Source organism: Hypanus sabinus, chromosome 3 (assembly GCF_030144855.1).
Source record: "Hypanus sabinus isolate sHypSab1 chromosome 3, sHypSab1.hap1, whole genome shotgun sequence".
Classification (NCBI taxonomy): domain Eukaryota; kingdom Metazoa; phylum Chordata; class Chondrichthyes; order Myliobatiformes; family Dasyatidae; genus Hypanus; species Hypanus sabinus.
In genome coordinates this window covers 9,195,379-9,220,464 of record NC_082708.1, presented here as the reverse complement: position 1 = coordinate 9,220,464, position 25,086 = coordinate 9,195,379, and the positions used below count along the sequence as shown (strand labels likewise).

General features: G+C 44.3%; 1 protein-coding gene across 1 annotated transcript in view; it reads left to right on the top strand.

Moving 5' to 3' along the window:
* wnt11 (wingless-type MMTV integration site family, member 11) overlaps nt 1–25,086 on the top strand; it is a 67,222-nt gene that overhangs the window by 31,493 nt on the left and 10,643 nt on the right. The window contains exons 2-5 of the mRNA XM_059963268.1: nt 11,871–12,052; nt 16,008–16,243; nt 18,107–18,384; nt 21,266–21,558. Of these exons, the coding sequence (XP_059819251.1) occupies nt 11,970–12,052; nt 16,008–16,243; nt 18,107–18,384; nt 21,266–21,558 (890 nt within the window). The 5' untranslated portion in view covers nt 11,871–11,969. The remainder of the gene's footprint in view (nt 1–11,870; nt 12,053–16,007; nt 16,244–18,106; nt 18,385–21,265; nt 21,559–25,086) is intronic.

Genomic DNA, 25,086 nt, shown 5'->3' with positions numbered 1-25,086 from the left:
TTGTCTCATTTTTACTGTGTACTGTACCAGCAGTTATGGTCGAAATGACAATAAAAGTGACTTGACTTGACAATTTGACTGAGGCTGCATCCTCTGGTCTCAGGCTCCCCCACTATAGGAATCATCCTCTCCAAATCTACCCTTCTGAGGCCTTTCAGCATTTGATAGGTTTCAATGAGATCCCCCTTCATTCTTCTGAACTCCGGAGACTAGAGGCACGGAGCCAGTAAACACTCCTCAGATGACAAGCCTTTCAATCCCAGAATCATTCTCGTGAACCTCCTTTGAACCCTCTCTAATGTCAGCACATCCTTTCTTAGATTAGGGGGGCCAAAACTACTCACAAAACTCCAAAATCAGAATCAGGTTTACGGCTGATTTGTACTTCTGCGTAATAGCCTTCGTAAGTGGCCTGCGTTGTTGTGAGCGTTTATACTTGTGCGTTACTGTGTCTGCGTCACTCTGAAATTCACCGCCAAACCGCTAGTTGGCGATGGGGTTTCTGTGCCACTGTGTTGAAACTCAACAGGAAGAAACTCGAACTTCAAACAATGGCGACTGAAACTGAAGGAGGGTGAATCTTCTGTGCTTGTCTGGCCACTGGGAGACATGGACGAGGAAATGCATTTCAAATACTTTCGGATGTCGGCAGGTCGATTTGACAATTTGGTTCATCATCTCCAACCATTTATTTTGCGTCAGTGTACGCACAGTCTACTCAGAGACTGGCAATCGCCATTCGAGTTTTAGCTTCAGGCGGAAGTCAACAGGCTGTAGCAGCTAGCTGCAAACTGGCACCAAGCACAGGGTCCTGCATAATTTCGGAGGTCTGTAAAGCTTTATGGAAAGCGTTGCAGCCAGAGTTCTTTCCCTGCCCTTCAGTCGCCCAATGGGAAGCTATTGCAGCGTAGGAGGAAATGCATTGCTACCAAGCGGACCAAACACAGTTGTTGCGGTCTGCGTCGCCACGATGCATAGTTACATTTTTGGGGAGGTACGCATCAGGCTACAGCGTAGAATACCTGGCTACACCGTACCTACAGTGTTGACTTCTCGCAGAAGTATAAATTGGCCTTTATTGTCACTAAAATGCCTTATGTTGTGAGATTTCTTGTTTTACTATAATTACAATAAGAAATAAATGAAAAAATACTCAGTGCAAAACAATAACAAAAAGTGAGATAGTGATTGGTTGGCAGGTGGAGATACGTCTCTACCAAAGGAGGTGTAATGTGCTCTTTCCCTCCACTAGCCTGCAGGTCACCCTTGGGCAAGGTGCAGCACCTGCTTACCCCCCGATCAGGGTCACGTAAAGCCATGGGAGCAGGTGGTGGATGGTCGTATGAGCAACTGGTGCAGATCACAAGTCCTGGTTATGTGACCACTGACACCAGGCAGACAATCTCTGAAGAGTATTGATAATGGCTGGGGTCACCCATCCTGTAACTGCCCGGAAGAAGGCAACGGCAAACCATTTCTGCAGAAAAATTTGCCAGGAGCAGTCGTGGTCATGGAAAGACCCTTATTGCCCACGTCAAATGACATAGCACGTAACGAATGAACAGGTGTCCACAGTCTGTTCAGAAGTTTAATGGAGAAGGGGAAAGCAGCTCCTGTACCCCTTCCTTTATGATAGCAGTGAGAAAAGGGCATGCACTGGAATGTGAGGGTCCAGTTCCCGCTGAGCTGTGTGGGTGTGGAGCTTCGCAGTAACTGAAATGCTCCCATGCGCATAGACTTTGTAGCCACGCGTCTGGAATAAAGGGCAGATGAAAAGAAATTTATGAAACATGAAAGATTTTCTTTATTGTGCTGTATTTTATTATACCCTTCAATTAATAAATAAGATCAAAAGTACATGATTCTTCAGTTTTCATTCTAAATATTCATAGCTTGCATATTACAAAAATCACATTTAAAGTGCCCCGCAGTTTTTAGGCTGTGTAAAAATTTCCTGCTCAGAGTAATGGTTGGTCTGTGCAGTTGTATAAAACAAAGTAGAGGTAACCTGGTGAGGGTTCTTAATGATGGATGCCACCTTTTTGATTTACTTCATTTTGAAGATGTCCTTTGTGGTGGGGAGACGTGTCCATGATGGAGCTGGCTGAGCTTACAACTTGGCTGCATTTTACAGTGAACCAGACTGAGCCCTTGTGTCACTAGAAGTTATTGTATGGAATTGAACTTTATATAATACCTCTCTAATGTGGTGCTGGGGGGGGAGGGGTTTACGTACACGGACTGCAACTGCTTTATAATTGTCTATAATCCTATGATTCGGGGCTTATCATACGAGGAGCGTTTGATGACTCTGGGTCTCTACTGACCAGAAGACACAGCCTCAGAATGGATGGGAGACATTTCAGAATGGAGATGAGGAGGAATTCTAGCCAGAGAGCGGTGAATCTGTGGAACTCATTGCCACAGGTGGCTGTAGAGGCCAAGTCATGAGCTTATATAAGAAAGGTTGATGGATTCTTGACTAGTCAGGGCACGAAGGGAGATTGGGCCTGAGAGGGAAAATGGATCACCCATGATGAAATAAATGGTGGAGTAGATTCAATGGGTCGAATGCCTAATTCTGCTCCTCTATCTATAGTCTTATGGTCTTCCCTCCTACCAAGCTGCACTACCCAACAACCCAGAGATTTAACTCTAGCCTAATCATAATACAGTTTACAATGACCAATTGTCCTACTAAAGAGTACATCTTTGGATTGTGGGAGGAAACCAGAGCACCCAGAGGAAACACTTGCACACACAGGAAGAACGAACAAACTTTCATACAGAGGACGCTGGAATTGAACTCCTAACTTCAATGACCCGAGCTGTAGTAGTGTCTCACTAACTGCCTCATCGCCATGGCACCCATACACACTCACTCTAGGTGGAAGTCTATGCTGATAACACTGCTTCTGTTCTGAGTGAGAGAATCATACTAGTGATCGAAAAACTGTCACCCAAGATCCCCAACGTCTCGGCCAAGCCATCACCTCACAGAGACCATCAGGCAGGAGGTACAGAAGCCTGAAGTCCCACACCAGCAGGTTCAAGAACAGGTACTTCCCTTCAACCGTTCAGTTCTTGAACCAACCAGCACAACCCCAATCACTACCTCAGGTATGCAACAATGTGACCATAGACATTTTTGCTTTAATTGCGTTTTTTTTATTGGAAGAATTGTGTATAATTTATGCTTAAGCTTTACATGAGAATGCTCCCTACATGATGCCCTAAACCTGTGATGCTGCTGCAGCAGGGTTTTCATTGAACCTGCGCACACAATACATCACTGTGCAAAAATCTTAGGCAGAGAGTGGTGAGTCTGTGGAATTCTTTGCCACAGGCAATTATGGAGGCCAAGTTTCTGTGTATGTTTAAGGCAGAGGTTGATAGATTCTTGATTGGTCAGGGTATGAAGGGATACAGGGAGAAAGCAGGAGATTGGGGCTGAGAGGAAAATTGGATCACCCATGATGAAATGGCAGAGCAGACTTGATGGGCCAAATGGCCTAATTCTCCTCCTACATCTTATGGTCTTGTGGTTTTAAGGTGCCAGTAATCCGCCTTTGCCCCTTCTCCTGTCAGTAGAAATGGTCCTCAGTGGAATGGGCATTCAATCCCAGGCAACGGCATTCAATCCCAGGCAACGGCATTCAATCCCAGGCAACGGCATTCAATCCCAGGGAAGGCTATTGCTGAAATCTAGAGCGACATACAATCTGCTGGAGCTGGACTTAGTTGTCAGAGGCTGTTTGAGGTGCACATTATTGGGAGCAACGAATAGGGAGTGGGAGCTTATCTCCTACTCCCCCTGGCTATAACAACCTTAAGGAAGACCTGCTGTTAAAATAAAGCAAAAAATCCAACCTCTGAATGTCAAACTACCAAGAGCTCAAGGTTTCAGTCTACTACACAAGTCAAAATATTAATTTAAGTCCCTTGAGCGTCATAGGAAGTCATTCCTGCCTGTGGCCATCAAACTTTACAACTCCTCCCTCGGAGTATCAGACACCCTGAGCCAATAGGCTGGTCCTGGACTAATTTCCACTCGGCATAACTTACTTATTATTATTGAATTATTTATGGTTTTATATTGCTATATTTCTACACTATTCTTGGTTGGTGCAACTGTAACGAAACCAAATTTCCCTCGGGACCAATAAAGTATGTCTGTCTGTCTTACAATCCACAAATAACATGTACAGGATTAGACCCATTCTGATCTCCACACACCTCCAAGAGGTCCACAATCTTGTCGCAGGGTATGGAGGCTCATGTGCCTCAGCGACCCAGAGAGTTCTGTTGGCTGGAGTCAGGGCTTTGTGCTTAGGCTCTTGGTAGGGTCACCCATGCCAAATAGGTCAAAGGGTAGAGGTCAAGCTCAGAGTGAACCACCCATCCTTCAAGTTCAAGGGTTCAGCTTAGGGCTAACAATCCTGATTGGTAAAACAAATATACAGATATAGCAATGAAGAATTCTTCTGAGTGTGATAGTATTCCTGAGTCTCCGCCCGGGACTTACATGACTGACTGTAGTAAAATCCGAGCTTTTGACACGTTGAAGAAAGTCCTGGACACCACCATAGGTGGATGACCTTCATTGCTGCCAGTGGCATGACAAACAGCAGAGACAGAGATCTCCACACCACCTCATTACAATCATCTCAGAATCTGAATCAGGTTTATTATCACTGACATACGTCATGAAATTTGTTGCTTGGTGACAACAGCACAATAAATAGGTAAATAGTGGCAAAGGGGTATATTAAGGGAGTGCTCACAGGCTGTTTATAAATTTGATGGCAGAGGAGAAGGAGCTGTTTCTAAAAGGTTGAATGTGCATCGTCAGGCTCCTGTTGCTCCTCCCTGATGGTAGTAATGAGAAGAGGGCATGACCTGGATGGGGTGGGTACTCTTTTAAAGATACCCCTGTTGGTGGGGATGGTGAGGATCATTGAGCCAGGGCGATACATCATTGAAACAGTCCCTGCTGAACTGTTATTCTGCCTAGTCCTATTGACCCTCATCTGGACCACAACTATCCATACCTCTCCAAATCCATGTACCTGTCCAAGCTTCTCTTAAATATTGAAAACAAACCCGCATCCACCACTTTCACTGGCAGCTCGTTTCATGCTCTCACCACCCACCGAGTGAAGAAGTTCCCCCCAATGCTCCCCTGAAATATTTCACCTTTCACCTTTAACCTCTAGTCACACACAAGAGAACATCTGCAGATTCTGGAAATCTGAGCAGCACACGCAAAATGCTGGAAGAACTCAGCAGGCCAGGCAGCATCTAGAAAAAGAGTGCAGTTGCCATTTTGGTCCTAGATACAGCCTGGCCTGCTGAGCTCCCCCAGCATTTAGTGTGTGTTACTGCTAGTTCTAGTCTTATTGAACCTTGATGGAAAAAGCCTGCTTGCATTTACCCTAACTATGCCCCTCTTAATTTTGATGGCTCCTTTGACACCCCAATGAGAAGCTCCCCAATCACATGATCAGTTTTTAAACCAATCCTGAACACCAGAATCTTCGAGATTTTATCCAGCTGAAGAGCCCAAGATTTCTACAATCAATTGTGTGAAGAATTTTCTTTTTTAAATGGTTGCCCTCAGAGTCTTGAATCTTGATCCCTGACTTATACTATGGAGCCTTCCACCTGTGGCAGATACAGTACTGAAACAGTAATTGCTCACTGGCGTTAACTGTACTCGGAGGGTGTTTAATCGACGTTACTTGCTACATCTACAGAGCACTGCCACAGGGAAGAAGCATCCATCATCAAGGACCTCCACCATCCAGGCCATTCCTTCTTCTTGGTCCTGCCATTAGGCAGGAGGTACAGGAACATTGGTCCTACACCTCCAGGTTCAGGAACAGTTACTACCCTACAACCATCAGGCTCCTCAACCAGACTGGATAACTTCACTCGCCTCAACTCTGAACTGATTCCACAACCTTGGGACTCAGTTTCAAAGATTCTGCAACTCATGTTCTCTGTATTATTCATTTACTTATTTATTATTATTATGGTTTGTTTTTTTGTGTATTTTGCACATTCATTGGTTGTTAGTCTTTCTTTGGGTGTAGTTTTTCATTGACTCTATTGTATTTTTTTGTTCTACTGTGAATGCCTGAAAGAAACTTAATCTCAGGGTAGCATATGGTGATGTATACTTACCTTGAACTTTGAACAATAAGGTAGTTTTTCTTTGCTCTAGATTCCAGCATCTGCAGAGTCTTATGTCTGTGATTTTGGTAGTAGCTTTTTCCAAGTTCTTGCTGAGAAGGGAGTTTTATCTTCCTCAGGATTACTACCTCCTCAAGGAGCTCAACTGTCAATGTCCAGCAGGACAATGTCAAACACTGTGAGCAGCCCGCTCAGCTAGACTGCCCTTTGTCCCATACAACTGCTTACTTTTATTTCTTTAGGGATACGGAGCAGAACAGGCCCTTCCAGCCCAATGAGCCACACTACCCATCAAACCTCTATTTGACCCCTAGCCTATTCACAGGACAATTTACAAAGACCTACTAACTGGTACGTCTTTGGATTGTGGGAAGCAACCAGATCAACCGGAGAAAGCTCACACATTCCATGGAGAGGACGTAGTCTCTTCACTGATGAGGTCCGAATTGAACTCTGAACTTCTGATGCCCCGAGCTGTAATAGCATTGCGCTAAATGTTACCGTTCAGGTCCACATGCAAGGCTGTTATAGAAATTAGTTTTATTTGTCACATCTACATCGAAACTTGTCATTTTGCGTCAAACGGCCAACACAGTTTGAGGATTGTACTGGGAGAAGCCCAAGTGTCATCACACTTCGAGCACCAACAGGACATGTGATCTTGCTCCGTATTGTCTACCTGCACTACCCTTTCTCTATAGCTGTTACACTTCATTCTGCATTCTGCACACTTCATTCTATAGAATCAGAACCATAGAACACTACAGCACAGTATAGGCCCTTCAGCCCTCCACGTTGTGCCGACCCATATAATCCTTAAAAAAAAGTACTAAACCCACACTACCCCATAACCTTCTATTTTTCTTTCATCCATGTGCCTGTCCAACAGGCTCTTAAATACCCCTAATGTTTTGGCCTCCACCACCATCCCTGGCAAGTCATTCCAGGCACTCTCAACTCTCTGTGTAAAAAACTTACCCCTGATGTCTCCCCTAAACTTCCCTCCCTTAATTTTGTACATATGCCCTCTGGTGTTTGCTATTGGTGCCCTGGGAAACAGGTACTGACTATCCACCCTATCTATGCCTCTCATAATCTTGTAGACCTCTATCAAGTCCCATCTCATTCTTCTACGCTCCAAAGGGAAAAGTCCCAGCTCTGCTAACCTTGCTTCATATGACTTGTTCTCCAAACCAGGCAACATCCTGGTAAATCTCCTCTGCTTCCACATCCTTCCTATAATGAGGTGACCAGAATTGAACACAGTATTGTTTTATCTTGTTCTACCTCAATGCACTGTGTAATAAAGTGATCTGTATGAATAGTATGCAAGACAAGCTTTTCACTGTATCTCAGTATGTGACAATTTAAGGCCACAGGACCATAAGATCATAAGATATAGGAGCAGAATTAGGCCATTTGGCCTGTCGAGCCTGCTCTGCCATTTCATCATGGCTGATCCATTTCCCTCTCAGCCCCAGTCTCCTGCCTCCTCCCCATAGCCCTTCATGCTCTGACCAATCACGAATCTACCAACTTCTGCCTTAAATATACACGAAGACTTGGCCTGCTCAGCTGCCTGTGGCAAAGAATACTCAACAACTTAGGATCAGCTTCTGTCATCAGATGTCTGAATGGACCATGAACTATCTTCACTATTCCTATTTATCTATTTATTTTTATTGTAACAAATAATTTGGCACACCCGCTTTGTACTGCTGCCACAGAACAATAAATTTTACAACTTTACAGTATGATGCACAAGTCATGGGCACATATACCATACCAGTAGCTAGGGCTCCCAAGACTTTTGCGTTGTACTGTAGTAATTTTATGTTTTGCCCTGTACTGCTGCCACATAAAAAAAATTTCAAAATATATGTGAGTGATGATAAACCTGATTCTGATCTAGGTCTCTATTGTGGACTGAGAGTGGGAAGGGGGCAGGGAGAGGGGAATCATGGTTGGGAAAAGGGGAAATGGAGAGGAGAGGGAGCAGGAAGCACCAACAGACAGTCTGTAAAGATAAATTAACCAATTGCTTGGAATCAAATTACCTTGTCTGGTGTCTCAGGGCTGGGTGCGTCAGCAACCCCGCCCCGACACTCCTTCTCTGCAACCTGTGCCACACCCCTCCCATGGCAATCCACTCTCCACTCTCACCATTCCCAACATCTTTTGCTCCCCCCCCCCCCCCCCCCCCCCCGGATTTACAAGCTTGCTGTCTGCTCCACGTTGACAGATACAGTGCGGTGCAATCTCTTAGACAGCCTACTCATAAATATGTGTCTAGGACTTTTGCAACAATAAACCTGATTCTGATCAAAGCTAGCCTCCAGTAAAGCATCAGTGTTTAATATTCACTCCCTGTGCTCACAAGGTCGGTAAAGAACAAAAATATATTTATTTTGTTCTACATATCACCAAGAATACATTAGAAAAAAGTGTTTTTAATTGAATAATACATTATGGCTTAGAAGACCAAGGGAGGTTGTGTTCCAATTCAGGTTCTTTGACCGGAATCACTAAGTCTGTTTCTCTCCCTACAGTTGCTGCCTGGTCTGTGGAGTGTTTGCAGTGTTTTCTACTTTGATGTCAGAATTCCAGCACCTGCAGCCTTTAATTCTTGCAATTTTCACCAGGGATATTTCTAGCTCCCCGAGAGCAGTCGTGATTCTTCTGTTTCTGCCTAGGAAAGTAAATGCAGTGTCTGCTGATAGGTCTCAACTGACAGATCTCCAACAACATGTCACATTAGATTCAGAATCAGGCTTATTATCACTGACTTACACAGTGTAACATTTGTTGTTTTGCGACATAAAGTTATTATAAATTACAGAAATAAATAGTGCAAAAAGGATGGATGAGGGTGTGTTAGTGGATTCATGGACCATTCAGACATCTAAAGGCAGAGAGTAAGAAGCTGTCCTAAAGTGTTGAGCGTGGGCCTTCATGCTCCTGACGGTGGCAATGATTAGGGAAAATATCCTGGATGGTGAGGGTCCTTGATGGATGCTGCCTTCTTGAGGCATCACCTCTTGAAGATGTCTTTAATAATAGGGAGGATGTGCCTGTCATGGAGCTGGCTGATTCTGCAACCCTCCCTCTGCAGCCTTCATTCCAGACAGTGATGCAACCAGTGGGAAGGATCTCCACAGTACCTCCTTAGAAATTTGCTAGTCTTTGGTGACATATTAAATCTCCTCAAAATCTTAACGAAGTAGAGCCACTGGCATTTCCTTTACATGCTCCCATCAGTATGTTGGACCCAGAATAGATTCTCCGAGAAGTTGATGCCCAGGTACTTGAAACGGCTCACCCTTTCCACTGCTAGCCCCCTGATGAGGGCAGATGTGTGTGAGTTTCGCTGAATTTCCCTTCCTGAAGTCCACAATCAATTCTTTCTTCTTGTTGATGTTGAGTGAGAGGTTGTTGTCGTTGAGACACCACTCAGCCAGCCCATCTATTTCAATCCTGTCAGCCTCATCGTTGCCACCTGAGATGCTACTAGCAACAGTTGTGTCATTGGTGAACTTATTGTTGGTAGGGCATCCCAACCTGGGGTCCGCAAACCCCTCAGTTACTGGTAGGGGTCCATGGCATGAGAATGGTTGGGAACCCCTTGTGTAGAGAAAGTAGAGCAGTGGGATAAGCGTGTATCCTTGAGATGTGTCATTGTTGATCGTCAGTGAGGAGGAGGTGTTATTTCTGATTTGCACTGACCGCTGATGATTTCAAGTCCCACTTCAGAGGCATTTGCACAAAAGCTCACTGATTTGGCAATCATGATCACTCAGGCTGTAAATGATCATGTTTGCCAAATCAGAGAGCTTGCGTTCAACCTTTGGAAATGATAAAACACAGGACAGTTATGGGACACTACAGACCTTTGGCCTATGACTTTGTGCTGGCCTCTTAACCTACCCCAAAATCAATCTCACACTTCCATCCCGTATAGCCCCTCCTCCCCTTTCTCTCTTTTTTCCATTCCCCATTCTGGCTCCCCTCTTACCTCTTCTCTTCTCTCCTGCCCAGCACGTACCTTTGGGTCCCCTCCTCCTTCCCTTTCTCCCACAGTCCACTCTCCTCTCCTACCTGGTTCCTTCTTCTTCAGCACTTTACCTCCTCCACCTATTAAATGCCAGCTTCCTATTTCATCCCCTCTCCCCCACCCACCCACCTTCTCCCTCACCTGGTCTCACCTATCACTTGCCAGCTTGGACTCTTACCCCTCCCCTGCACCTTCTTATTGTGGCTTCTTCCCCCTTCCTTTCAGTTCAAAGTAAATTTTATTATCAAAGTACAAATATGTCACCATGTACAACTCCAAGATTCATTTTCTTGTGGGCATACTCGGCAAATCTATAGAAGAGTAACTGTAACAGGATCAATGAAAGATCAACCAGAGTGCAGACGACAACAAACTGTGGAAATGTAAATATAAATAGCAATAAATAATAGAACATGAAATAATAAGATCAGGAGTCCTTAAAGTGAGATCATTGGTTGAGGGAACATCTCAATGGATGGGCAAGTGAGTGTAGTTGTCCCCTTTTATACAAGAGCCTGATAGTTGAGGAGTAGTAACTGTTCTTGAACCTGGTGATGTGAGTCCTTTTTTAAAAACTTTTTTTTATTGAGTTTTCAAATGATTACAGAAAGAAAAAGAAATATATATCCTCCCCCCCAACATCCCTATAGAAAAAAAGAAAAAGAAAGTAAGAGCGAGTGCCTGGATATTGGAAGATCCCCACTTGCTCCATGGAGTTCGTAATAACTTTAGGCTATTGCAGTTACTTGGAAATCGGATTCATACTTAAGTATAGATCGTTGGAAGAATGAAATTTCCAGCTGTATTCCACTTGAAAAAATTACTTATAATTTAAGATAAATATGAAACATTTTTGAAAATTTGGTGCCCTTATTTACAAAAGACAGGATTAAATATATAGGTGCTCCAAAGATAAAATAATTGGTTATTTGGGGAAAGAAATAAATATATATACTAAAGTGGTGTGAGTACTGAGGCTCTTGTATTTCTACTTGATGGCAGCACTGAGAAGAGAGCATGACCTGTGCAGTGGGATCTCTGATGATGGAAGCTGTTTTCTTACGACAGCATTTCACATAGATGTGCTCAATGGTGGGAAGGGCTTTACCCTGGATGGATTGGGCCTAATCCACTACCTTTTGTATGATTTCCTTTCAAAGGCACTTGAGTTTCCGTACCAGGCAGAGATGCAGTCAGTTAATACACTCTCCAGTACAAATCAATAGAAGTTTGTCAAAGTTTTAGATGTCATGCCAAATCTCCACAGATTTCTGATGAATGGTCTCAGCCCGAAACATCAACTGTACGTTCTTATCCCTTGATGCTGCCTAACTTTCTGAGCTTCTCTAGCATTTTGTGTGTGTTGGCCATTCTTCTTTCATCCATGTGCCCTTTGAAGTCTCTGAAATATCTGTATGTTTGATGTGTGGCTCACGCTTGAATATATAAAGTGAATCTCAGAAATGTTCCTGTGGTGTGCACGTCTCTACTCCACACTGAGATATGGAATTGGACCAGGACTGTGCTTAAAGATGAAAAAAAACAGGAATTCATCCTTTTTTAAAACAGCACATGAGTACTTTCCTCCAGCCTCGGATTGCTTATTATTTCATTCCCTCCACAGATTTATCCCGTCATTTCCGGCACTGGGCAAGGGGCAAGGGGCTGGTTCAGACCTGTGACGATTCATCTTCTGTTCGTTGGTTCAAACAGCATCAGAGGAATGAGACTGGCTGTTGGCTGCGTCCTCGCATCCGTCTGCGTCCTGCTGCTCAACTCGAGGTTCTGTCATGCCATTCGATGGCTGTGAGTATTGTTGTGTGATTGCATGCGTCTCGCATATGTCATGTGTGAACATGTATGTTCAAAAGATATACATCCTGCATGAAACGTGTATGATGTGTGTGCATTGTTTAGTTTAGTTTGTGGCTTAAGTAATAGAATCATAGAACTCTACATCTCAGAAAAAGGTGATTTGGCCCACCTAGTCCATGCTGAACCATTCATCTGCCTAGTCCCATTGACCTGCACCCGGATCATAGCCCTCCATACCTCTTCCATCCATGTATCCATCCTAACTTCTATGCTGCAATCGAAACTGCATCCACCACTTATGCTGGCAGCTCGTTCTACACTCTCACCACCCCCTGTGAAGAAGCCCCCTCTTATGTTCCCTTTAAACATTTCACCTATCACCCTTTACCTATGACCTCTAGTTCTTGTCACACCCAACGTCATTGGAAAAAGCTTGTTTGCAATTACCCCTCATAAATTTGTATACCCATATATTAAAGAAATTTTGAAGATCTATTTGTCATATGTATTTGCACATAGAAGGCAGAAGGGGCAATTTCTACCCAGAGAAGCGATAGATGAAGTATTGTAGATGGACCAATGGTGTTCTGCAAGGATCTGTTCTGAGACCCGTTCTTAGTGGGTTTTATACGTAGCTTGGTTGAGGAAGCAGAAGGGTAAGGTTAGTAAGTTTGCAGATGACATGAAGGTCATGATATGAAGGTTGGTGGAGTTTCGGATGATGTAGAAGGTTGTTGTAGGTTACAACGGGACATTGAGAGGATGCAGAGCTGGACTAAGAGTGGCAGATGGAGTTCAACCTGGAAAAGTGTGAAGTGATTCACTTTGGAAGGTCAACCCTGAAGGCTGAGAACAGGGTTAATGACAGGATTCTTGGCAGTGTGGAGGAACAGTGGGATCTTGGGGTCCACGTTCATAGATCCTTCAAAATTGCCATGCAAGTCGATAGGGTGGATCAGAAGGCATATGGTGTGCTGCCCTTCTTCGGTCGGCGGATTGAGTTCAAGAGCCACAAGGTAATGCAGCTGTATAAAAACCTGCCTAGACCACACTTGGTGTATTGTGTTCAGTTCTTATCAACTCATTATAGGAAGGATGTGGAAGTTTTCGAAAGGATGCAGGGGAGATATACCAGGATGCTGCCTGGACTAGATAGTACATCTTATGAGGATAGTTTGAGCAAAGGAGGATGAGAGGCAACTTCATAGATAGATCGAATGGATAGCCAGAGACTTTTTCCCAGGGTGGAAATGGCAAATACCAGGGGCCATTAAGGTGTTTGGCGGGAAATATAGGGAGGATGACAGAATTAAGTTTTTCACAGTTTATGGTGGGTGTGTGGAACAACCTGCTGGGTGTGGTGGTAGAGGAAGATACATTAGGGACATTTAAGAGATTCTTAGATAGGCATATCATTGATTTGCAACTATACCTGGCCCATTGCCCTCCATACCCCACCCATCCAAGCTCCTATCCAAATTTCTCAAAATGTTGAAATTGAACCCTCAATCACACTTGTGCTGGCAGCTCATTCCACACTCTCACCACCTGCTAAGTGAAGAAATTCCCACTCATGTTCCCCTTAAACATTTTGCCTTTCAACCTCAACCTATGACCACTAACTCAAGTCTGTTCCAAGCTCAGCGAAAAAAAGCCCGCTTCCATTTATACCCCTCATTATTTTGTATACCTTTATCAAGCCTGCCCTCGTTCTCCTACGCTCTGGGGAAAAAGTGCTAACCTACTCAAGCTTTCCCTAGTCCGGCAAATTTCTCTGTGCTCTTCCAAAGGATAGTAGGTGCCTCACCCAATGCCTTACACTGCATCAACATAATACTCCAAATCTGTTGCTTTGATTTGTGATAGCCAATATGTCAAAAGGATTTAGGTTGATTGGTTAATGGCCTGGCCTCTGTAAGTGATCCCTAGTGTGTAGCTGAGTATAGAATCTAAGGGGTCATTGATGGGAATATGGAGAATATAAAATGGGAATCGTGTAAATGAGTGTCTGGTGGTCAGTATGAACTCGGTGGGCAGAATAGCCTGTTTCCATGCTCTATGACACTATACACTTAGTGGCCACTCTATTAGATACACATGTACACCTGCTCATTAATGCAAATATCAAATCAGCCAATCATGTGAGAGCAACTCAATGCATAAAAGCACGCAGACGTGGTCAAGAGGTTCAGTTGTTCAGGCCAAACATCAGAGTGGGAAAGAAATGTGATCTAAGTGACTTTGACTGTGGAATGATTGTTGATGCCAGACAGGGTTTGACTGTTTCAGAAACTGGTGAACTCCTGGGAATTTCATGCACAACAGTCTCTAGAGTTAGAACATAGAACACGGAAATCTACAGCACATTACAGGCTCTTCGGCCCACAATGTTGTGCTGACCATGTAACCTACTCTAGAGACTGCTCTAGAATTTCCCTACCGCATAGCCCTCTATTTTTCTAAGTTCCATGTACCTATCTAAGAGGCTCTTAAAAGACCCTATCGTATCCAATAGAGAGAGAGAAAAAAATCCAGCAAGCAGCTGTTCTGTGGGCAGAAGTGCTTTGTTAATGAGACAGTTCAGGGGAGAACGGCCAGACTGGTTCAAGCTGACAGGAAAGTGACAGTAACTCAAATAACCCCACACGTTACAACAGTGGTGTGCAGAAGAGCATCTTTGAATGCACAGCACATCGAACCTTAAAGTGGATGGGCTACAGCAGCAGAAGATCACGAATGTACACTCAGTGGCCATTTTATTAGGTACACTAATAAAGTAGTCATGGAGTATACCATTTCATATTTTCTGTCTTCTCTTTGCATCCGTCTCTGCTGTTCACCACAACTAATCCCTCCGTTATCCAGTTTCTTATGCTCATAATGCTAGATAAATATGTTTATCTCGTTTTCTGTGGGATTTATTAATGATTACTTATTAATGGCCTTGACTTTAATGTTTGGCATAAAGCCAAGACGTTTTGTATTTAATGTTTGATGGGGCCCCACTTGGAGTATTGTGTGCTGTTCTAGTCTTCCCTTTACAGGAAAGATGTTGAGGCTTTAGAAAGGGTGCAGAAAAGGTTCACCCATCAGCCAGGACTTGCCCTCTTCTCATGACCACATCAGGGAGGAGGTGCCTGAAGCCACACATTCAACATTTTAGCTTCCCCTTTGCCATTAGATTTCTGAATGGGCAATAAACCCATGAATACTACCTAGATTTTTAAAAATGTTTTGTTCAGTGCTACTGCCGCATAGTGTAGTGCTCGAGAGCACCAGCAACCCGGGTTCAATCCCCGCCACTGCTTGTAAGGAGTTTGTACGTTCTGTCCATAACCGTGTGGGTTTCCTCCTGGTGCTCTGGTTTCCTCCCGCAGTCTAAAGACCATACATACCGGTTGGTCGGTTAATTGGTCATTGTAAATTGTCCCATGACTGGGCTATGATTAAATCGCAGGTATTGCTGGGCGGAAAGGCGCGGAGGGCCTATTCATGCTGTATCTTAATAAATAAATATATAGCCAGGAAATTTCATGATATATGCCAGTGATACTAAACCTGATTCTGATTCAGGAGGCTGCCTGGATCAGAGGGCATCTTTTGGAAGGAGAAGCCGGACAAATTGGGTCATTTTCTCCGGAGTGTCAGAGGCTGAAGAGTCAGAGACCTGACAGAAGTTCATGAAATTGTGAATTGTGGGTCGAAGGGTCGGTTCGTGTGCTGTACTATTCTACGTTCTTTTTTAAATTATTCTATGTTCTTATTAAGGACGTCAGAAGTTACAGGGAGAAGGCAAAAGAACGGGGTTGAGAGGGAAAAGAAATCAGCCATGATGGAATGGTGGAGTGGATTCAGTTGACCAAAAGGCCTAATTCTGCTCCTAGGTCTTATTGTATTCTATGTGTTGTGTTCTGTGTTTTGCGTTAAATGTTCTATTTCCACATAGGGCACTGGCCAGGACTGGCTCCTCGATTCCCTTCAACCAGACACAGAACTGTAAGCACCTGGAGGGACTGGTCTCTGCACAGCAACAGCTCTGCCGAAGTAACCTGGACCTTATGCAGAGTATTGTTCAGGCAGCTCGAGAGGTCCAGAAGACCTGCCGGAAAACCTTCTCCGATATGAGGTGGAACTGTTCTTCCATTGAACTGGCTCCCTACTTCCCACCGGACCTGGAGAGGGGTAAGAATAATTGCTGAATTAGCTGAAGGATGTTGTGGAATCATTCAGCACAGGAACAGAGTCAACCATCCATCTATGCCAATCGAATACTAATCCCAATTTATTCTCCCCATGTTCCCATCAACTCTCCCTGGATTTTACCATTCTCCCATGCTTATTATGGTTAATTAACCTATCAACCCAAATAACTTTAGGATGTGGGGGGAAGCTGGAGCCCCCAGAGGAAACCCACATGGTCAATGGTAGCGCATGCAAACTCCACATTGACAGCGTCGGAGATTAGTATTGAACCCAGATCGCTGGAGGTGTGAGGCAGCAGAAGGTGACGTCCTTCTATTCTGAAGCTGCCCTTTTGTCGTAGACTCTACTATTGGAAACATTGTCTGCACATTCATTCTATCTAGGTCTTTCAATATTCTATATGTATCAATGATATTTCCCATCATTCTTCTAAATTCCAGCAAGCACAGGCCCAGAGCCATCAAGCACTCCTCATGTGTTAACCCTTTCATTCCCGGGATAATTCTCATTGGCCTTCTCTTGACCCTCTCCGATGCCAGCACATCCTTTCTTAAATAAGTGGCCCAAAACTGCTCACAATACTCCAAGTACGGTCTGACCAATGCCTTATAAACCTTTTTATGCTACATCTATTAACCGATTGTTAAATACATCCATCAGTAACATCAACTCTCCGTCAATCATTAACCATTAACCCTTCCAACTGGCATCTCCACCACCTTTTCACTACCTCTTCACCAACTCTTCAAACATCCTCTCATCAACCCCTCAATTAGCCAACTGGGATGCTGTGTACTTGGATTTTCAGAAGGCCTTTGACAAGGTGTCCTATGTGAGACTACTTAACAGATAAGAGCCAATCGTGCCATCACCTACTCCACCACTTCTGCATGGCTGATATATTGTCCATCTCAACTCCACGCTCCTGCCTTGACCCTGTATCCTTTGACGCCCTGATTAATACGCCTCTGCCTTAAGTATACCCAATGACTTGACCTGTACAACTGTCTGTGGCAATGAGTTCCTCAGATTCACCACTTTCTGAGATTTTTCTCATTTCAGATCTAAATGGACGTCCCCTTTTTCTCAGGCTATACCTTCTGGTCCTAGACTCCCCCACTATAGGAACCATCCTCTCCAAGTCCACTCTATCTAGACCTTTCAGTATTTGATAGGTTTCAATGTAATTCCCCCATATTCTTCTGAATCCCAGTGAGTACAAGCCTAGAGCCATCAAACATGTGTTTAAGAGGCACTTAGACTCACGAACAGGTAGGGAATGTGTGGATGTAGGCAGATCACATATAGGCAGAATCCAGTTTGGATCTCATGGTCAGCATAGCCATCAATGAATGCAAGTTCCAGCACTGTACTGTTCTATTTTATTTCTTTATTTAGAGACGCAGCACAGTTACAGGCCCTTCTGGCCCAAAGAGCCCACACCATCCAATTACACGCATGCGACCTGTACGTCTTTGGACTGTGGGAGGAAATCGGAGTACTCGGTGGAAGCCCGCATGGTTACCGGGAGAACGTACAAACTCCTTACACTGAGTGACAGGAGTTGATCCAAGGTCGCCAGTGCTGCTGCTTGTTCTTTGTTCAAACAGGAGAACTCCTTCTCTCAGAGGGTGATGCAAGCGTGCAATGAGCTGCCCAGTGGTAGACGCGAGTTCAATGGCAGAGGCACATGGATGGGAGGTGTTTAGAGGGTCATGTTCCAGATGGGACGAGACAGAAGATCAGGTTTCATGGACTAGATGGGCTGAAGGGCCTGTTTCTGTGCTGTGGTGCTCTGTGACTGTCTCTCTATAAGTGATTACCTTGACCTTCTCACCCCAGGTACCAGGGAGTCCGCATTCGTCCATGCTTTGTCCGCAGCTGCTATCAGTCACACGATAGCCAGGGCCTGTACCTCAGGGGACCTCCCGGGCTGCTCCTGTGGGCCGGTTGCTTCCGAGGCTGCGGGGCCTGGATTCCGATGGGGCGGATGCAACGACAACCTCAACTACGGGATCCTGCTGGGATCCAAGTTTTCTGACTCGCCAATGAAAATGAAGAAAACCAGGTCACAAGCAAACAAGCTGATGAACCTACACAACAGTGAGGTTGGACGGCAGGTAAAACTGGACAAGAAAATTTTTCAAAAGTGTTGCTTTCTCAGAAATTATTTGTGATTATGATAGAACACTTGAAGCTGAACACAAACATAATTTCAGACTACTTGTATCACGTAGGAATTAACTTTCGTAGAATATAATGCATTTAATCCCATAACGGTGCTGATGCTTTGCAATAGTTCAACAAAGCTAAAATTTTTTGTTCATGATTTTCATTCGTACTTGGTGTTTGAGGCTTCTTATTTAAGTGTCCCAACAATAATCAGCCAGCTTTGACAGATTCCGGTTGCCCTGATACTGTTTCTTCATGACCGCAATGTCCTGGTGAAACCTTTCACCGTGCTCGTCACTCAGAGCACCAAGATTGGCAGGGGAGAACTCAAAATGGGAATGGAGAAAATGTATCTCTAGTGACATGTTGCACTTCATGGTTTCTTATGCTTAAAGCACACTGACAATCAGTTACACATAATCTGGTGCTCTGTCGATACCAAGAAAATGCCTTCCAGGTGATTTTCTCCAGCCCCACTAGAAGTTCTTCAAATTGCCTGTCACTGATTTGTGGACCAACAAAAGTGCCTTCCTTATTCTTGGCATCAGTTATTCTGACTTGAGTTATGAATTGAGATAACAAATATAGGTGACTTAAAAACTAGTGCGTGATAGGGAAATTTCGTGGTGATTTTCATGATCAGCAGCCCAAAATCCGTAAGGTACACCCAAAAGTATTCAGAAAGCAGTATCTTTGTTATCCAATGTAATTAATGAAGGACGGGTTGGGTATCAATCCCTTCACTGGGATTGGTTCTGGATTCATCCTACTTATTGGAAAGTGATGATGGATACATTAATTTTTATTTATTTTATTTAGAGTTACAGTGCAGAACAGCACCACGATATGCAGTGGTTAGCGCAACACTATTACAGCTTGGGGGGAGAGGTAATTGGAGTTCCAATGCCCTATGTAAGAAAATTTGCTTTTTCCCCATGAGCACGTGGGTTTCCTCTGGGTGCTCCAGTTTCCCCCAACAGTCCAAAGATGTACTGGTTAGAAGGTCAATTGGTCATTGTAAATTGTCCTGTCATTAGGCTAGCATTAAATAGGGGGGGGTTGCCAGGTGGTGTCCTCACTGAGCTGGGAGGTTCAGCACTCTATCTCGATTCACCAATGCCAACAAATTTGCCTTTAACAATCCTGTTTGCCAGTGTTGGGCTCATAGCCCTTGAAAGTTTAGACAGATACGGGCCAAACACCTTTCTTTTATGGCGAGGGTTCCGAACCTGGGGTCCATGGATCCTTTACTGAATGGTATCTGTCCATGTTTTCAAGGTTTAGAAGCCTTACCTGTCCCTGTATCTGTCCAAATGTTATTTATTATAACCACTCCCTCTGGCAGTTCATTCCATATACCCAGCCCCCTCTGTGTGAAAAACCCGCACCTCACACCCTCTTTAAATCTTTTCCCTCTCACTCATGCCCTTTGGTTTTGGACCTCCTACCTGGGGAAAAGACTTTGGCTGTTCAACCAATCTATGCCCCTCATGATTATATAAATCTCTGTAGGGTCACCCCTCTCCCTCCTGTGAGGGAGTTAGCACAATCGCTTTATAGCACCAGCAATAGTTGATCAGGTCAACATGTACAACACACTGGAGGAACTCAGCAGGTCGGGCAGCATCCGTGGAAACGAGCAGTCAACGCTTTGGGCTGAGACCCTTCGTCAGGGCTAAAGAAGGAGGGGGCAGGGACCCTATAAAGAAGGTGGGGGGAGGGTGGAAAGCCAATCAGAGGAAAGATCAAGGGGTGGGGGAGGGGAAGCAGGGAGGGGATCGGCAGGAGAGGTGAAGAAGGAATGTAAGGGGAAAGCACTATGGGTAGTAGAAGAAGGCAGAATCATGAGAGAGGTGATAGGCAGCTAGAAGAGGAGAGAGTGAAAGTGGGATGGGGGAAAGGAGAGGGAGGGAATTACTGGAAATTGGAGAATTCAATGTTCATACCAAGGAGCTGGAGACTACCCAGACGGTAGATGAGGTGTTGCTCCTCCAACTTGAGTTTGGCCTCATCATGGCCGTAGAGGACCGCTTCGTCGAGCACCTCCGCTCCATCCGCCATTCGGGTATGTCCATACATGGCCTCCTCTACTGCCATGATGAGGCCAAACTGCACGTTTTGACAAGTAAAGATAATCTTTAATCATAATCCCACATAAAGGAAGTGATTAGAGCAGCATTTCTACATTTGAGAAATATTACAAGGTATGTTCATTTCTGTCACGTAATGATGTTGAAAAATGAATTCAGCCTTTATATCGAATAGACTAGATTACTGAAATGCACTTGATACTGGTCTTCCAAAGCAATTTATTGACAAACCAACCCATTCAGAATGCCACTGCTTAACTTTTAACCAAAACCAGGATGAAGGAGCATATTACTCCATCTTAGCTCCTCTTCATTGGCTTCCTGTATCTTTTAGAATGATTTTAAAGTTCTGTTACTTGTTTTAAAGCTCTTAATGGCCTGGGACTGGAGTACATCACAGGATCACTTTTGTTTTATAATCTTACTCAAGCTCTCAAGTCTTCTTCCGCTGGTCTCTTAAATTTAAACAGCCGCCCTCAAAAGATAATTGGCAGCTCAGCTTTTTTTGGACTACACTCCTAAACTGTGGAATTCAATATCCAAAACTAAAAAGGATGCAGACTCAGTTGACAGCTCAAGCCTATTTATTTAACCTTGCTTTAAACTAATATCTTTTTATCTTTAACTTCCATGTTTGCACCGTATCCCATTGTAAAGCCCTCTGAACTACGTTGTCTGTATGAAAAGTGCTCTGAAGTTATATTATTGTTATTAATCTTTTCTATTCTGCTGCCTCCAGGCCCTCAGGGCATCAGTGGAGGTGAAGTGCAAGTGTCATGGAGTTTCAGGCTCCTGCTCGGTTAAGACCTGCTGGAAGGGTCTGCAGGAACTCAGCAACATCGCCCAGGACCTGAAGCTGAAGTATCTGTCGGCCACCAGGGTGGTACACCGACCCGTGGGCACACGGAAGCAGCTCGTCCCCAAGGACATTGACATACGGCCCATCCGGGAGAACGAGCTGGTGTACCTGCAGAGCTCGCCGGACTTCTGCACCAAGAATGTGAAGCTGGGCTCCAACGGGACTCAGGAGAGGTGAGGCCGTGAATTTAATTCTATTTAAGTGATATGGCGCAGACAGGCGTTTCTGATCCAGTGAGCTGCGTTGCCCTGCAACCCATCTGCAACCATCAGGAAAGGGAAATAGGCAGCCAGTGCAGAGAACTCCTCATCAATAATAAGTACACTGTTTTGGGTACTGTTGGGACAGACAAACTATAGGGGAAGCTGCAGTGACTAGGTCTCTGACACTGAGTCTGGCTTGAGGTTCAGAAGGGAAGGGAGGAGAGCAGGATAGGGGATTCCATAATTAAAGGAGCAGAAAGGAGATTCTGTGGACGTGAAAGGGACAGCAGGGTGGTATGTTGCCTCCCAGGTACCAGGGTCAGAGATGTCTCAGATCGTGTCCATGGCTTTCTAAAGGGAGAAGGTAAACAGTCGGATGTCTTGGTACAGATTGGTACCAACAACATAGGGAGGAAAAGGGAGGAGGTCTTGAAGAGAGAATATAACAAGTTAGGCTGTAAACTGAAAAGCAGGACCACCAGGGTAGCAATCTCTGGATTGCTGCCTGTGCCTCATGCCAGTGAGGGTAAGAATAGGAGGTGAATGTGTGCCTGAGAAAATGGTGCAGGCAGCAGGGGTTCAGATTTATGGATGGCTTCTGGGGAAGGTTTGACCTGTACAAAAGGGATAGGTTACCCCTGAACCTGAGGGGGACCAATCTCCTTATGGGCAGGTTTGCTAGAGTTGTTGGAAAGGGTTTAAACTAATTTGGCAGGGGAACGGGAACTGGAGTGTTAGGACTGAGGATGGGACAATTGGTGTAGAGTTAGATGCAGTGTGTAGCGAGACTGTGAAAAAGGACAGGCAGGTGATAGGGAAAAACTGCAGTCAACGGGATGAGTTACAGCATAACAGGGGCCAAAAGCAAAAAGGGTGAAGATCACAAGACTGAAGGTGTTATACTTGAATGCACGCAGTACACGGAATAAGGCTGATGATATAGTAGTGCAGTTAGAGATTGCTAGGTATCTCTGTGGGAATGTGGGCACCTCTGAGTCGTGCCTGAAAGAAAGCTATAGTTGGGAGCTTAACATCCAGGAATACACATTGTATCAAAAGGACAGGCAGGTAGGCAAAGGGGATGGAGTGGCTATATTGGTAAAAATGAAATTAAATCCTTGTAAAGGTGTGGCATAGGATCGGAAGATGTTGAATCCTTGTGGGCAGAGTTAAGAAACTGCGAGGATAAAAATACCCTGATGGGAGTTACATATAGACTTCTGAACAGTAGCAAAGATGTGGCCTACAGATTACTATGGGAGACAGAAAATGTATGACAAAAGGGAAACGTTACATTAGCCATGCGAGATTTCAAATTGCAGGCAGATTGGGAAAATCCGTTTGGTACTGGATCCCAAGGGAGGGAATTTAAAGAATGACTATGAGATAGCTTTTTAGAGCAGCTTTTGATTGAGCCCACTAGAGGAAAGGCAATTTTGTTTTGGGTGTTGTATAATGAACTAGACTTGATTAGGAAGCTTAAGATAAAGGAACCCTTAGGAGGCAGTGATCATAATATGATAGAATTCACCCTACATTTTGAGAAGGAGAAGATAAAATCAAATGTGTCAGTATTACAGTGGAGTATAGGGAATTACAGAGGCATGAGAGACGAGCTGGCCAGAATTGATTGGAAGGGAACACTAGCAGTGATGATGCAAGAACAGATTCTGCGGGAAATTCAGAAGGCTCAGGAAAGATACATCCCAAAAAAAAGCATTCTGAAGGCAGGATGATACAACCGTGAGTGACAGAGGAAGTCAAAGCAGCGTAAAAGCAAAAGAGAGGGCATATAAATTGCAAAAATTAGTGGGAAAGTTTTTTTAAAAACCAACCAGAAGGCAACTTAAAAGGCCAGAAAGAGAGAAAAGAGGAAATATGAAGGTAAGCTAGCCAATAATATAAAAGTGGATACAGAAAGTTTTCTCAGATATATAAAGAGCAACAGAAGGACGAGAGTGAATATTGGACTCCAGGAAAATGATGCTGGAGAGGTATAATGGTGGGTAAAGAAATGGCGGAGGAATTTTGCTTTAGTCTTCGCTGTGGAAGACACTAGCAGAATGCCAGAAATGTGAGCGTGCCAAGGAGCAGAAGTGAGTGTCATTTCCGTTACTAAGGAGTAGGTCCTTGGGAAGTTGAAAACCGTGAAGGTGGATAAGTCACTTGGATCAGATAGACCACACCCCAGGGTTCTGAAAGAGGTTGAGCAGGCATTATTAGTGATCTTTCAAGAATCACTAGGTTCAGGAATGGTTCTGGAGGACAGGGAAACTGCAGTGTCACTCCACTCTTTAAGAAGAGACTGTGGCAGAAGGAAGGAAATTATAGGCTAGTTGGCCTGATTTCAGTGGTTGGAAAGCTGTTGGAATCTATTATTATAAATAAGGTTTTGTGTACCTGGAGGGACAAGATAAAATTGGCCAAGGTCTACATGGTTAGCTTAAGGAGGAAACCTTGCCTGTCAAATCTGTTTGGATACTTTGAGGAAATAACAGGTAGGACAGCCTAAGGAGAGTCAGTGCATGCTGTTTATTTGGATTCTCCAAAGGCTTTTGACAAGGTGCCCCAAATGAGGATAAAAGCAGATGGTATTACAGGAAAGGTCCCAGCATGAATAGAAGATAGGTGGAGGGGCAGGTAGTTTTGAGGAAGCAGGGAATCTGCAGAAGAACTTAGACAGATTGGGGAAATGAACAAAGAAGTGGCAGATGAAATATAATGTAGGGAAGTGCATGGCCATGCACTTTGACACAAGGAATAGAGGTTAGACTATTTTCTAAGTGAGGAGAAAATTCAAAAATCAAAAGGGCAGGGGGACTTGGGAGTCTTCATACAGGATTCTCTGAAGGTTAACTTGCAGGTTGAGTTGGTGGTAAAGAAGTCAAGTGCAATATTAGCATTCATTTCAATAGGACTAGAATACAAAAGCAAGGATGTGATGCTGAGGCTTTATTGGCCTTGTTCAGACTGTCTTGTGAGTGGTTTTGGGCCCCTTTTCTAAAAAAAAGATGTGCTAGGATTGGAGACTGTCCAGGGGAGAGTCAAAAGAACGATCCCTGGAATCCCAGGAATACGAGGAGCATCTGATCACTTTGGGCCTGTACTCAGTGGAGTGTAGAAGAATGAGGGAGATCTCTTTGAAACATCAAATATTGAAAAGTCCGAATAACAGACAGACAGAAATACTTTATTGATCCCAAGGGAAATTGGGTTTCCTTACAGCCGCACCAACCAAGAATAGTGAAGAAATATAGCAATATAAAACCATAAATAATTAAATAAAAATAAGTTAATCACGCCAAGTGGAAATAAGTCCAGGACCAGCCTATTGGCTCAGGGTGTCTGACACTCTGAGGGAGGAGTTGTAAAGTTTGATGGCCACAGGCAGGAATGACTTCCTATGACGCTCAGTGTTGCATCTCGGTGGAATGAGTCTCTGGCTGAATGTACTCCTGTGCCTAACCAGTACATTATGGAGTGGATGAGAGTTATTGT